The 15,269-nt window shown below is 45.3% G+C and overlaps 1 protein-coding gene across 3 annotated transcripts in view; it reads right to left on the bottom strand.

The window, feature by feature from the left end:
- Positions 1-821: 821 nt before the first annotated feature.
- Positions 822-15,269, bottom strand: part of LOC121580631 (aminoacyl tRNA synthase complex-interacting multifunctional protein 1) — a 28,441-nt gene continuing 13,993 nt past the window's right edge. For 2 of the 3 annotated variants that reach the window (XM_045213938.1, XM_045213939.1), the window contains 4 exons: positions 14,963-15,121; positions 12,185-12,384; positions 8,716-8,884; positions 822-1,218 (listed from right to left, as the gene is read on the bottom strand). In XM_045213938.1, the coding sequence (XP_045069873.1) occupies positions 1,052-1,218; positions 8,716-8,884; positions 12,185-12,384; positions 14,963-15,121 (695 nt within the window). In that variant the 3' untranslated portion in view covers positions 822-1,051. The remainder of the gene's footprint in view (positions 1,219-8,715; positions 8,885-12,184; positions 12,385-14,962; positions 15,122-15,269) is intronic. The other variant, XM_045213940.1, reaches the window with a different exon arrangement.

The following is a 15,269-nucleotide window of genomic DNA, read 5'->3' as shown; positions in this document are numbered from 1 at the left end:
ATGGCCCCTGGCTGAGGAACCCAGTGCACTCCTGGTGTGTGTCTGAGAGAGAGCTAGAACTTTGATCCAGACCTTATTGTTCTGATTGCCGAGATGATACTAAGAGATCCTTGATTCAGGTGTTGGTCAGTTAGAAATCAAATGATTCTGTTAACCATTAGATTACTTCAAATAAACAGCCAATACAAGTGCATGTCAGGTATCATGGGACATACCTTGGCTGTAGCATATGAAGGGGTACCACTGAAAGAGATTAGTTCAGATTAGTTTAGTCCAAAAGCTAAGAGGGAACAAATCTGGACGGAGGAACAGAATTGAACACAACACAGGATCCTTTTGATCTGGATCGTAAATCCTGAAAAACTGGGCTGAGCAACAGCCTTGACGAGTGGGGTAATGACTGAACCTTAAAGAGAGGGTGATGACTGAACCTTAAAGAGCACGTGATGACTGCAGTTTGGTAACAGAATGATGGCACAAACCGTCATTCTGTTACCAAACTTTGCATCTCCGCATCATTCTGTTACCATTGCCCACTGTCCAAAAGGCCTGCCGCGTAACGTCTGTGAAATCGATCTGTCTGTTTGTGGGCTTTGTAGAATGACACCCCAATTTCTCTCCTTCGGCTCATAACGAACCAGAGAATAGATTAAATGGACACTTTTCTAAATCAAAGTACTAATCAAACTAATAAATCACAAAAGTGATTTGCAGGATGATTTAAGAATGCTATAGAGCATTATAAAGGCTTTATAGGATGTAAACACACTCCTATCAGCTTCTTTATGAAGAAGAACCAAACAAGAAATCAATTGCAACAATTTTAAGACCAACTGATAACCTTTTTATTGAACATCTTCAAAACATTTCCTTTTCCTCCGTCGACATCATCACTATCACCGTCATGGATGAGTTTTTATCAGTTCCACAGGCTGAACAAGGACCTTCGCTAGTTCCACCTATAGAAATAGAATGGCTGGAACGGTCCTTCCCACTTTTCCCATTCCCACAATTCTAGTTCTACGGCTCCGTCATCTGCATTCGTCTTCCTTTATTTGATGCAGCTGTTGCTCATGGTCTGGGCTTTGCACACTCCCTTGCCGGCGATCTGGAAGGGGGCTCCCTTGTAGGTGGCCACACACTGGCCGTCTGTCTCCAGGTCCGGCTGCACCGCCTCCCACACCTTCTTCTTGGGGTTCAGCTCCTTGTCTGGCTCACCTGGAAACATAGGAGAGAAACTAGATGACAGCTCCGATAGTTATGACTTACATACCTTGTATGGAGCAATACACTCGTGTTATGCACTAGATTTTTTGAGGGGGCCATATTGAATATCTCATTGTGTATCGCTTGTATATTTTTATGAATAAAAATTGAGGGGGAACGTTCCTCCTTAGTTTCGATGACATGACGCTCTAGGGGGAACCCCGAGATGATGACTCCAATGGCAACACCTTGTCTGCCTTGCTTGCTTTTCTGTAGCCTTGTGATAGACGATTGGTTTGTGCTGCAGAGTACTTCCTTGGTGTAGTGTCGATTTTGACACATAAAAAAAGAAAAACGGCCAGAGGTTTTACAGAAGCTATTACTCTTTTTAGCTCTAATTCAAACGTCTACAACCTCCATGTTTGTCGGCAACTAATGGAGTTAGGGGAGTTCTTCATAACCTCAGCATTGTGTTGTTGGCAGTGTTTAGATATTACTTGGCATCTGTATGGATTCATAACTGGCTCTCCGCATTGGATTCATAACGTGCTTCTGTTGGGGTGTAAACTTTTCCTACTCATCATCACAAACATCCTGAAAGACGTGTGAAGAAAAACAAAATGTTTAATTTTCCTCAGTTGCACCCAAGCGGTGGGAGAAAGTTGTAATGGGGCAGCTTAGGCACCCTCTACAGTTTGAACAGGAACACGGGTGCTTATTAGGGCTGGTGAATGTGTGAGTAATTACTGTCATCTATCCACACCAAGACCAATGCTGGACTCACTTACTGACTGACTTGGTGCTACTAGCTAGCACCGGAATGTCACTAAAAAGTAGGGTTGCAACTCCCTAAAATATGAAGAAAAATATGGAATCCTGGGGGACCAAAGCTGACATCAAAATAAGAGCGAGGGAATGTCAAAAAGTAAAATAGAAGTTCTTCATCCTTTACCCCTCGCTGTAAACAACATCCTGTTTGGAAAAGTGTTCACCATCACCGCCGCGGCTATGTTTTTTAACGACCCAGAGGTGTGTACAGAATAGCTAGAAACCGACGAGACCGCCTTAGCAACCCCGCCTCGCCCCTCTCCTCCTCCGCATCCCTCCATCCTCCTCTCCTCTCTTCCATCCCGTGGTCGTTCTCTGTGTGCGTAGAGTCGTAAAATACGTTTTTTTTGCCGGTGGGAATTGAATGACCGCCAAAGCCCTAGTGGGATCGCTCGTTAAACAAACAGCTTGAGGAGGGGCCGGTGAGAGGGGAGAGGAGATGAAAGGAGAACCCAGGCTGATGTCAGCGGGCTCCAGTCCTGACGGGGCATCTGTGTGATGGACTCTCTCTCTCTCTCCCCCTCGCTCTCCCAGTCACATTGATGGTGGTGGTGGGTTTCCCCCTTCAATGTCGGGTGAGGCATGAGGTTGGACATTCTATGATGTGGAAGCCTTATTCTGAGGGACCAAAGCTGACATCAAAATAAGAGAGGGAATGAAACTAATCCCAAGTCCATCATCCTTTATCCCTCACTGTAAACAACATCCTGTTTGGAAAAGCGTTCGCCATCACCGCCGCGGCTGTGTTGTTTAACGACCCAGAGTTGTGTACAGAACAGCTAGAAACCGACGAGACCGCCTTAGCAACCCCGCCCCTCATCCTTCCATGATCCTCCTCTCCTCTCTTCCATCCTGTGGTCCTTCTCTGTGATGCCAGCCTGAATGTGGCTCTAATTGACGTGCGTAGAGTCGTAAAATAAGGGGTTTTGGCCGAGGGGATCCCTCGTTAAACAAACAGCTTGAGGAAGTGCCATTATGAACACCATTGAGTATTTATCCCATTGGAAGTGCCATTATGAACACCATTGAGGAAGTGCCATTATGAACACCATTGCGCTACGTTTTGGCGCCACTGCACATTGATGATCATAAAACAGAAAAGAAAAGCTACAAGGCTGTGGGGGCAGACACTTCCTGGTTACTTTCACAGCGTACTAAGCTTAGTCACAAGCAGGTTGAGCTGTAGAGGGTATAGAAGTAGCCTGGATAAACCATACTGAACACTGTGATCCCATTGAGTGCAGCATTCAGTCTGGTTTAACCAGGCTAATGGTGAAGTAGACCCTAGAGGTCAGGGCGCATATCCACCAAGCGTCGTCTCAGAGAAGGAGTGCTGATCTAGGATCTGCCATACACTCTTATTCATTATTATCTAAAAAGGCAACCTGATTCTAGATCAGCACTCCTATTCAGACAGTGGATACAGGCCCAGATGGTTAAAACAAACAGCTTGAGGAAAGGCGGCTATGAGGAGAGGGGAGAGGAGGGGGAAGGAGAAGAGAAAGGAGGAGGAGATGAAAGGATGGCCCAGGCTGATGTCAGCGGCCTCCAGTCCTGTCAGGGTGTCTGTGTGATGGACACTCCCTCGTCATGTTTCCCAATACTCCCTTTCTATCTCCACAGCCTCTCTCTCCTTCTCTATCTCAGGGAAACTCCCAGTTCAGTTATTGTTCCCTACAAACAACCGCATGACTCACAACTCCTCTCCTCCTCCCCCCCAAAACATTTTGTTTTGCCAGCCCAACAACCATATTTTTAAATTAACTCCTGACAAGAACAACTCTAAAATCAGTCATATTGATGGTGGTGGTGATGGGTTTCTCCCTTCAACGTCGGGCGAGGCATGAGGTTGAACATTTTATGACGTTCAGGCAGGCATTCCTCTAGTTTGGGTTTCTGTGCATTTCCCAGGCATGACATTGAACATGGAGTATGGTTAAAAGGCACTGGGATAGTGTATAGTCACTCTGTTAAAGACTATAAATTCCATAGGTTGTGTTCCGTTGGATGATTTGGTATAAAGAGCTCTAATTCTCTACATCTGAATCAAACCAGTCCTTTGAACAAGGCATTTCAAATCACAATTTTGACAATTTTTAGGGCCTTCCTCTGACACCGCCTGGTATAGAGGTCCTGGATGGCAGGAAGCTTGGCCCCAGTGATGTACTGGGCCGTACGCACTACCCTCTGAGGTGCCTTGCGGTCGGAGGCTGAGCAGATGCCATACCAGGCAGTGATCAACCATGATGCTCTCGATCAGCTGTAGAACCTTCTGAGGATCTGAGGACCCATGCCAAATCTTTTCTTGTCTCCTTAGGGGGGAATAGGTTTTGTCGTGACTGTCTTGGTGTGCTTGGACCATGTTAGTTTGTTGGTGATGTGGACACCAAGGAACTTGAAGCTCTCAACCTGCTCCACTACAGCCCCGTCGATGAGAATGGGGGCGTACTCGGTCCTCTTCTTTTTCCTGTAGTCCACAATCATCTCCTTTGTCTTGATCACATTGAGGGAGAGGTTTTTGTCCTGGCACCACACGGCCAGGTCTCTGACCTCCTCCCTATAGGCTGTCTCGTCGTTGTCGGTGATCAGGCCTACCACTGTTGTGTCATCTGCAAACTTAATGATGGTGTTGGAGTCGTGCCTGGCGATGCAGTCATGAGTGAACAGGGAGTACAGGAGGGGACTGAGCACGCACCCCTGAGGGAATCCCCGTGTTGAGGATCAGCGTGGCGGATGTGTTGTTACCTACCCTTACCACCTGGGGCGGCCCGTCAGAAAGTCTAGGATCCAGTTGTAGAGGGAGGTGTTTAGTCCCAGGGTCCTTAGCTTAGTGATGAGCTTTGAGGACATTATGGTGTTGAATGCTGAGCTGTAGTCAATGAATAGCATTCTCACATAGGTGTTCCTTTTGTCCAGGTTTGAAAGGGCAGTGTGGAGCGCAATAGAGATTGCATCATCTGTGGATCTGTTGGGGCGGTATGGAAATTGGAGTGGGTCTAGGGTTTCTGGGATAATGGTGATGATGTGAGCCATGTCCAGCCTTTCAAAGCACTTCATGGCTACAGACGTGAGTGCTACGGGTCGGTAGTCATTTAGGCAGGTTACCTTAGTGTTCTTGGGCACAGGGACTATGGTGGTCTGCTTGAAACATGTTGGTATTAGAGACTCAGACAGGGAGAGGTTGAAAATGTCAGTGAAGAAACTTGCCAGTTGGTCAGCGCATGCTCGGAGTACACGTCCTGGTAATCCGTCTGGCCCTGCGGCCTTGTGAATGTTGACCTGTTTAAAGGTCTTACTCACATCAGCTACGGAGAGCGTGATCACACAGTCGTCCGGAACAGCTGATGCTCTCATGCATGTTTCAGTGTTACTTGCGGCCAGCATAGAAGTAATTTAGCTCGTCTGGTAGGCTCTTGTCACTGGGCAGCTCGCGGCTGTGCTTCCCTTTGTAGTCTGTAATAGTTTGCAAGCCCTGCCACATCCGACGAGCGTCGGATGTGTAGACGAGCCGGTGTAGTGCGATTCTATCTTAGTCCTGTATTGACGCTTTGCCTGTTTGATGGTTCGTCGGAGGGCATAGCAAGATTTCTTATAAGCTTCCGGGTTAGAGTCCCTCTCCTTGAAAGCGGCAGCTCTACCCTTTAGCTCACTGCGGATATTGCCTGTAATCCATGGCTTCTGGTTGGGGTATGTACGTACAGTCACTGTGGGGACGACGTCATTGATGCACTTATTGATGAAGCTAGTGACTGATGTGGTGTACTCCTCAATGCCATTGGAAGAATCCCGGAACATATTTCAGTCTGTGCTAGCAAAACAGTCCTGTAGCTTAGCATCTGCCTCATCTGACCACTTTTTTATTGACCGAGTCACTGGTGCTTCCTGCTTTAGTTTTTGCTTGTAAGCAGGAATCAGGAGGATAGAATTATGGTCAGATTTGCCAATTATTGTTATATTAGCATTAAAGTCCCCGGCCACTAGGAGTGCCGCCTCTGGATGAGCGTTTTCCTGTTTGCTTATTGCTGTATACAGTTCATTGAGTGCGGTCTTAGTACCAGCATCGGTTTGTGGTGGTAAATAGACAGCTACAAAGAATTATTTGGGGCCTTTCAAACTCTCCCATCTCCTAACCTCCCTACGCTTGATTGTGGGAAAAGAGGACTGGACTTACACTTCTTGTCAGAGGGAGTTGATTAGTTTGTCTATTCTGTTAACAGTCACAGGCCATTTAGCTCCCATCACTAAAGAGAACAGAGGAGCGAGCGCTGCAATAGGAAAACTCTGAGGTCTTGAGAAGGCTTTGTGATTCCTCTCTTCAAAGAAATGAAAATAAAAGCCTTTGTTGCCCTTGGCAAGAGGACAGTTGGTTGTTCACGCTTCATTTCACCTACCGATGTAAAGGCAATAAGGAAACCCTGTTGTTTTGTTCAGGGCAATGCATTCAGTCCTTTTCCCCTTGGTTGGAATCTATTGATGTTCTTTAGTGTTGGGTCATCTGAAGTGGCTTTTTGGTCATAAATAATTCATGACTTGAGTTTACAGAAGGAATCCCTGGATGTGTCCCAAATGGCACCCTATTCCCTACATAGTGCACTACATTTGCCTAAGTGCAATGTTTTGGGATGCAGACCCTGTGTCCCATTCCACCAGATGCAGCTAAAATGAATGCAGTGTTCCGTCATTGTACCAGACTCATTGTATCCTACTTTAAAGTGTAGCCAGTGGAATGGCAAACATCAAGCCTTCAACTATTTTACCACATTTAATTCAGTTACCCACATGATATGGCCAGGATTTGAACCAACTAGATGAACTAATCAATAAATGGTCTACAAACTACTTATACTGAACAAAAATATAAAACGTACCATGCAACAATTTCAACAATTGTACTGAGTTACAGTTCATATAAGGTCATCAATCAATTGAAATAAATCCATTAGGCCCTAAATTATGGATTTCACATGACTGGGTAGGGGCGCAGCCACTTGGGAGCCAGGCCCACCCAAAATGTAAAGAGTACTTTTGGATGTCAGGGAAAATGTATGGAATAAAAAGTGCATTATTTTCTTTAGAATGTTGTGAAGTAAAAGTAAATATTGTCAAAATTATAAATAGTAAGCCAAGTACTGATACCCAAAAAACGACCTAAATGCTTTAAATACTTTTAAAGTATTTTTACTTAACTCCTTTACACCACTGCCGAATACTTTTTTCCACCAGTTTAGATATCTCAAACGGATTCAAGTATGGTATTTGGGTCATCCAAGCTCCTCTTCTACAAACCGCTACTCCTACCATTTAAGAGGGCACATTATCAGAACTCAACATTTTGTTTTCCAAAATAACCTTGCTCCTTTTTCCATTCCTTTGGACAATAGTCCAGTCTTCCACTATTCTACCGCCATTAGATTCAAGATCCACGTTTGCCAATCAGAATGAGTTTTTCCCCACAAAAGCGCTTTATTACAGACAGAAATACTCCTCAGTTCATCAGCTGTCCGGGTGGCTGGTCTCAGACGATCCCGCAGGTGAAGAAGCAAGACGTGGAGGTCCTGGGCTGGCGTGGTTACGCCTGGTCTGCGGTTGTGAGGCCGGTTGGACGTACTGCCAAGTACTCTAAAATGACGTTGGAGGCGGCTTATGGTAGAGAAATGAACATTCAATTATCTGGCAACAGCTCTAGTGGACATTCCTGCAGTCAGCATGCCAATTGCACGCTCCCTCAAAACTTGAGACATCTGTGGCATTGTGTTGTGTGACAAAACTGCACATTTTAGAGTGGCCGTTTATTGTCCCTAGCACAAGGTGTACCTGTGTAATAATCATGCTGTTTAATCAGCTTCTTGATATGCCACACCTGTCAGGTGGATGGATTATCTTGGCAAAGGAGAAATGCTCACTAACAGGGATGTAAACAAATTTGTGCACAAAATTGGAGAGAAATAAGCTTTTTGTGCGTATGGAACATTTCTGGGATCTTTTATTTCAGCTCATGAAACCAACACTTTACATGTTGCATTTATATTTTTGTTCAGTGTATAAACCCTTGACAACCCCCCTTTATAAAGATATATGTGAAGTGTTATCGAGGTTAGAATACCCTGTGAAAGTGACGGCTACTTCCGCTTTACTTTCGTTTTGTTTCCCATGCTTTTTTGAATTGGCTTTGCGATTTTATCATCAAATTCATGAAAACGCAATCATTTAAGATAGATATAAAATACGGGTTTGTGGACGAATGTACTTCTACCAGATACACTTTGACGTTTTTGTGCTTGAAGACCATTGCGCTACGTTTTTGCGCATTGAAGATCATAAAAAAGAAAACTACAAAAAGGCTGTGGGGGCAGACACTTCCTGGTTACTTTCACAGCGTACTAGCTTAGTCACAAGCAGGTTGAGCTGTAGAGGGTATGATGAAGTAGCCTGGATAAACCATACTGAACACTGTGCTCCCCATTGAGTGCAGCATTCAGTCTGGTTTAACCAGGCTAATGGTGAAGTAGACCCTAGAGGTCAGGGCGCATATCCACAAAGCCTCTCAGAGTAGGAGTCCTGATCTAGGATCTGTCCATACAATCTTATTCATTATTATCTAAAAGGCAAACTGATCCTAGATCAGCACTCCTACTCAGACTCTGTGGATACATGCCCAGATGGTCAGCGGTGTTACGGTACCTGGGAAGCCCTGGAAGATGACTCTGTCTCCGGGCACGGCACCGCTGGGAGGGTCTAGAATCTCCACCTTGTCTGGGGAGCTGGCACACATCACCATGGCCTGGGACAGCACGCCTCTCATCTTAGCTGGCTTCAGGTTGCACAGCAGCACCGCCATGCGATTCTGCATCTGGAGGGCGATGAAACAGGGCAAAGGTTTAAAACTATACTGAGATACAGAGATATTAAATACATATATCTTCAACCTTCTTTTGTAGGAAAAAGTATTAAAATAAAGAATACATATTTTACTAGTAGAGAGAGTAGGAGCACTACTCTGATTCTGTACAAACCACACAGGGTTACACTGCTGTCTTCAGAATGAATGGCCTACTTTATGACTTGATTGATTGGTTGATTGATTGATAAAATGGAGAAAAGAAAACACCAACTTGTGTGGTCTCCACTCTCGACCGCTTTGCAGTACTGAGGTTTTCAGAATCATATTCACACAATTCTACCATGTCCAATCTTGTCATGTAAAATGACTGCCTCTGGCGGCATATGGCTTGTGTGTATGGTGTGCCTTATTTCATAAACCAAGGAGAGCGAGAGAAAAAAACATTATTCTTTCATGTCTCTGGAGTGACCTCAGAGGTTGACCAAAACTCTGAGAAGGCCAGAAGCTATTTCCATCAAAAGAGAAGAGGACGGCGAGGATCCAGTGTACAAAGTCATAGTGCGTGTCACAACTAGGAAAATAATGATGTCTTCACTTTGGAAACATCCTTTAAAAAAGTTCAATGTTTACATAAATCTGCATACATTCCCGTTAGTGTGACATATTGTTTTGACAGCCTTCTTGCGGCAGCTTTTCTTACTCAAGCGCCATTTGCTTAACGGGGAAAGGGTGTGTGTGTGTGTGTGTTGGGTGTGTGACGTCTTGTCAGTTAAGTAATCGGTCAGATGTGCGGACTACAGAAGTCAAGTTGTGTGTGTGTGTATGTGTGTGGGGTTGACATTCAATTTCATGTAATGGCAATGAGGCCTGAAATCACTTTAATGTTGAGGGTTACAACTGAACACAATCCAAACACGCTAGGATTTGGGTTTCCAAAGTTTCCTTATTCCGGCCAACGTACAAAGGACAAACATGCCAGGGCACTCAAGTCAACATGCTGCAATGGGCCCTCTATATTGCTGCCAATGAAAGGGTTTGGCTTTTTATTCCTCATGTCGTTCTTCAAACTCCAGTATGTTCCTTGAAACAGGGAAGGCTCAATGTCTTGTATGCACGGGCCGTCGCCATGTTGACTCTGACAGAATGAATGACTTGACGAGAAAGGAAAACTGTGGTTTCTTCTTGTCCAAATAATTATTGTCTAGCCCTGGTGTGGAAGGAAGAAGGCTGCTCATCTAGCCCTGGTGTGGAAGGAAGAAGGCTGCTCGTCTAGCCCTGGTGTGGAAGGAAGAAGGCTGCTCGTCTAGCCCTGGTGTGGAAGGAAGAAGGCTGCTCGTCTAGCCCTGGTGTGAAGGGAAGAAGGCTGCTCGTCTAGCCCTGGTGTGGAAGGAAGAAGGCTGCTCTCTAGCCCTGGTGTGAAGGAAGAAGGCTGCTCGCCTAGCCCTGGTGTGGAAGGAAGAAGGCTGCTCGTTCTAGCCCTGGTGTGGAAGGAAGAAGGCTGCTCGTCTAGCCCTGGTGTGAAGGAAGAAGGCTGCTCGTCTAGCCCTGGTGTGAAGGAAGAAGGCTGCTCATCTAGCCCTGGTGTGAAGGAAGAAGGCTGCTCGTCTAGCCCTGGTGTGAAGGAAGAAGGCTGCTCATCTAGCCCTGGTGTGAAGGAAGAAGGCTGCTCGTCTAGCCCTGGTGTGAAGGAAGAAGGCTGCTCTCGCCTAGCCCTGGTGTGAAGGAAGAAGGCATTCTCTCTTTAAATGACAAAACAAAATCTAGTCATTACAGTGACGTGTGCTTGGATTGTCTTTGAGTCTCTGTAATTTACTATGGCTTATGACAAATGTCTCAGTGAAAAAGGTTATTTCGGTGGTGAAGAAACACTTCACAATTCAGCCACTACAGAACGTACATTAAGATGCAATAAAAAGAATTGTCAAACAAATGTAGGCCCTAGCTTAGTAATGTAGCCAATAGCTACGTAACTACAAGTATTTCAATACATTTATATAAAAATCTAATGAAAAATGTAATTCCCAATTAGTCTTCTCATAGAACCATAGATATATTTTGACTCCGACTGTGTTTGGGTACAAAGACTCCAACGAGCATATGCTTTCATTTATAGGGAATATACATTGTCTATATAAAGTAGGATGTACAAAGGCTCCCCATGCTTTGGAGATGAATCAAAAGAGGCAAACCGAGAAGAGCGTTTTGATTGCACAGAGAAACTGGGGACTTTTTCTAGGTGAATAAGACTGCATACAAATTACTTTTGCGTCTCGGAGACAAATCGTAAATTCCGGGGCAATAACTAAATGAAAACCAAGTCTGTGTGTGCAGAAACCTACGTCGTAGACATTAAAAAGCATCACGTGAACCCCAGACACAGACTACACCGGTGTAGTCCCTTTACATGGGCTATTAAACCCAGAACATGACCCTGGCTAGCCAGAATTATAGCACCCGTGTGTACAACAAAAACAGCTGAATTTGTTCTATTGAAAATAAGGCAAAAAAATGTATTAGCAGTGTTAAAACAGCAATCTTTAAAACCAATGTTATTTGACTACCAAAAGCATGTAGAGAGCTTTGTAGTGTACTAGGTCTGCCTGCCCAAGTCCCTGAATGACCGCTAAGTTCCCACTACCTGTTTAGTTCAGTAACAGCCTTCCTTTGTATTGTCTGTGGGCAGACTGTGTTCCAGACACATAAAACGTTCCAAAAGGGCATTTGTCTGGTAACTACCCAACTACCGAGTTACCCGATGAGTTGTCTGGTAACTACCCGATGAGTTGTCTGGTAACTACCCGATATTTCTGGTAACTACCGATGGTTGTCTGGTCTACCCGATGAGTTGTCTGGTAACTACCCGATGAGTTGTCTGGTAACTACCCGATGAGTTGTCTGGTAACTACCGATGAGTTGTCTGGTAACTACCCGATGAGTTGTCTGAACTACCCGATGAGTTGTCGGTAACTACCCGAGAGTTGTCTGGAACCCGGGAGCACCCGAGTTGTCTGGTAACTACCCGATGAGTTGTCTGGTAACTACCCCTAATGGAACTACCCGATGAGTTGTCTGGTAACTACCCGATGTTGTATCTGACTGACACAGGCCTTGCGTGAATACTTGACATGATGAGGCTCTTTGGCTGCATTTAGACAGGCAGCCCAATTCTGATCTTTTTTTCCACTAATTGGTCCTTTGACCAATCAGATCAGATTTTTCAGAGCTGATCTGACATTTGGTTGGCCAGTAGCCGGTGATAGGCTGTGTTCGTACTAGGCTGTGTTATTACTAGGCTGTGCATTCCAGTACCTGATCTATGGGTATGTGCTTGACCAGCCCGCTGACCACCGTCCTGGGGGCGGCCTCCCCCACGTCCACCTGCTCCACGTAGAGCGAGTCGGCGTCCGGGTGCTTCTCGGCCGTGACGATGCGTCCCACCCTCATGTCCAGACGCGACACGTCCACCTTAGCCTCCTCCTGGGGGGCCGCGGGCTTCTTCTCTCCCTTCTCTGTGATAGGACACACAGAGAGGAAAGGGTTAAACCAGCACCGAGACCACACACACAGAGAGGAAGGAGTTAAACCAGAACAGAGACCACACACACAGAGAGGAAGGGGTTAAACCAGCGGAACAGAGACCACACACACAGAGAGACAGACAGTCACACACCCACCCAATACGAACTTGCAGTTAAGTCATTTAGGATAAGAGTGAGTTTGCCTGACTGACATGTAAAGTAGCGCATGACAAAGCTGTGGTCCTCTGTAGCTCAGTTGGTAGAGCATGGTGCTTGCAACGCCAGGATAGTGGGTTTGATTCCCGGGGCCACCCAATACGTAATATGTATGCAAGCATGACTAAGTCTCTTTGGATAAAGGCGTCTGTTTAATGGTATATATATTACTTAACACATTTACATTTTAGCAGATGCTCTTATCCAGAGCGACTTGCAGTTAGTGAGTGCATACATTTTTTTTCTTCATACTGGCCCCCCGTGGGAAACGAACCCACAACCCTGGCATTGCAAGTACCATTCTCTACCAACTGAGCTACACGGGGCTACAATACAGGCTCTGCCACAGCAGGTATAGTATCCTGGACTGAGTTCAGGGATGGCATACTGACTCCCTGCCTTTATTACATTAAAGGTCCACCAGAGAATATATTGTCTCCAGGCATCTAATGCAAGGCTTATTTGAGATTATGTTCAGCCCACTGCTATGGTAGTGTTCCCTGGAGACTCATTAGGACCCATTTGAACCTAGTCTGTCTGGAAACTATGCTGAGTGATTCAGCCATCTTGACTGTTCTGATCCAATTTACCCCAAAGTGAAAACAAATCTGCCCGGCGACTCTGGAGCCCCAGCGTGGCATTTTTTACTGTGATCACCGCAGGCTTTCAAAAATAGTACATTTACTTTTCCACAACTCAACAGACTTCTGAGGAGACTTAAAGTAAATACCAATATCAATACCCACTGTTAAAACATAGGCCCAGACAGGCTTTGCACGGATACAAGGGTGCTGTAGCGTGCCAGACGCTTCCAATGATATGCAGTGGATAGTATAAAGTGGTCTCTGTCTCCTAGTCTCGTCTCCTAGTCTCGTCTCCTTTTTTTCTAGATGGTGAGAACCTTCCAGTTGCCAGCTCATCTCCCCATATTGCCAGCCCAGGATTCGAACCAGCAACCTACTGGTCCGCCTCTCTAACCTCTGGGCTACCTACTTAACGCCCCCTGTCAACATCTGCACTGTTACGAAAAACAGTTTATTGGATGTGTGACGTCATCCGCCCTGGCCCCTGAGCAGCAGTGTACCACACCATGGGCCGGCTGATTTATTTGATTGCCAGGCGATGATTGTTTAGAAGAGGTGGGAACACAGTCACATCCAAGCCTTTATGTGGAAACGAGGATATCCACACGTACTAAAACAAAGCAAATCGTCAACAGCGGAGAAAAAAAAAAAAAACAGTATCAGATATTTACTGCTCTCCGTTTTCCATTGACATCTGGCTGTCAGAAAAGTCAGATACAAACTGGTTCAGTTCTACGTCGCAAAGCATTCTCTTCCTCATCTTCTCTGAATTATAACCTTGTAAATAATCTGGGGAAGATTATTCCCAATTTGTTGCCGTGGAAGTTAATTAGTCCAGATGGGTTTGACGTCTGAATGGAACGAGGCTTTGACTGATTTATTGTATATCGAATATAATTTTAATAATAAACAAAAAAAAGTTCAAAAGAATACAACCCTACACCGCTGAATTTCAATAGTTTCGCTGGAATACGAGTTTTTAGATATCATTTGACACTGAGGAAATGAACAGCATGTTATATTACACTGCATTAGAGCATCTCTGGTTTAGCTCTGGGGAGGTTGTGCAAAGCCTCAAGATGAATGGCGTCGACACAACATAAACATCCAAACCGGAATTCTGCCTGTCTCTCATTACGCGTTGACACTTCTGCTAAGACTCTTCTCTCATCACCGAAACAAGTAAATGTTTTCATTTTTTAAAATTAAAGCAATCAAGGTTAAACATCTACTTCAAGATAAATCACCGAAAGGTTTCGGAGAAAGTGAATTTGTTTCGGGAAAAAGCCTGTCTAATGTTGGAAACTGAAATGTTAGGCCAAAGTTTGAAACGGATCCCCTATATATGCAGATTCCCCTTGCGCCTTTCATCCATCATCGCCAGATATTAGAGATTCAGATGGAGAATACCTGCCTGGGAAATCACAAATTGCCATTAAAGTACAGATGGACCGCTGTATCCAGCCAAGCATTGATGGAAACGCTGGATCTTAGACAAGGGCTCGTGTTCCAAATGGAAAGCAATTTCAGAGAAGTCACATCCCAAAGCAAAATCATGGAGCACTTAAAACTCAAATTGTCGCTGAAGAGGCGCTCAGGCCTACTTCGATTTTGCTGACGAAACAAAAAAATGAAATGGCATATTTTAAGACCCCGGGCCTTTAGTGGTGGTGGAACGTTGAGGGGTTTTGACCATTATGAGTGTGTGAATCACAGATGTGGAAGGGCCCTGCAACTTCAACAACAAGTCACTTCTTTCTTCACTTTACCCTTTTTCTCTGGTTTCTTCTTCTTGGCCTCGCTGTTTTTGGGAGAGGGGTCGGCAGTGGAGGTGGAGGACCTTGCTGGGGATGAGGGCTGAGGAGGTGTGGGCTTGGAGGCACACTGGACACTCGAGTCTCCTGCAGTTGGCATGGACACCTCCCTCACTGCAGTGGGGAAAACGGAGAGAAGATTCATTTAACACTTCTATCCAAAGAGACCTGATCAATCTATAAAGATGAAGCGTTACAGATCTCGCGATAGAAATGTAAAGGTCATTTCCGATTGAGCCGACATAAGCAGCGTTTACCACGA

This window comes from Coregonus clupeaformis, unplaced genomic scaffold (assembly GCF_020615455.1).
Source record: "Coregonus clupeaformis isolate EN_2021a unplaced genomic scaffold, ASM2061545v1 scaf0175, whole genome shotgun sequence".
NCBI lineage: Eukaryota > Metazoa > Chordata > Actinopteri > Salmoniformes > Salmonidae > Coregonus > Coregonus clupeaformis.
This window is presented reverse-complemented; position numbering and strand designations above follow the sequence as displayed.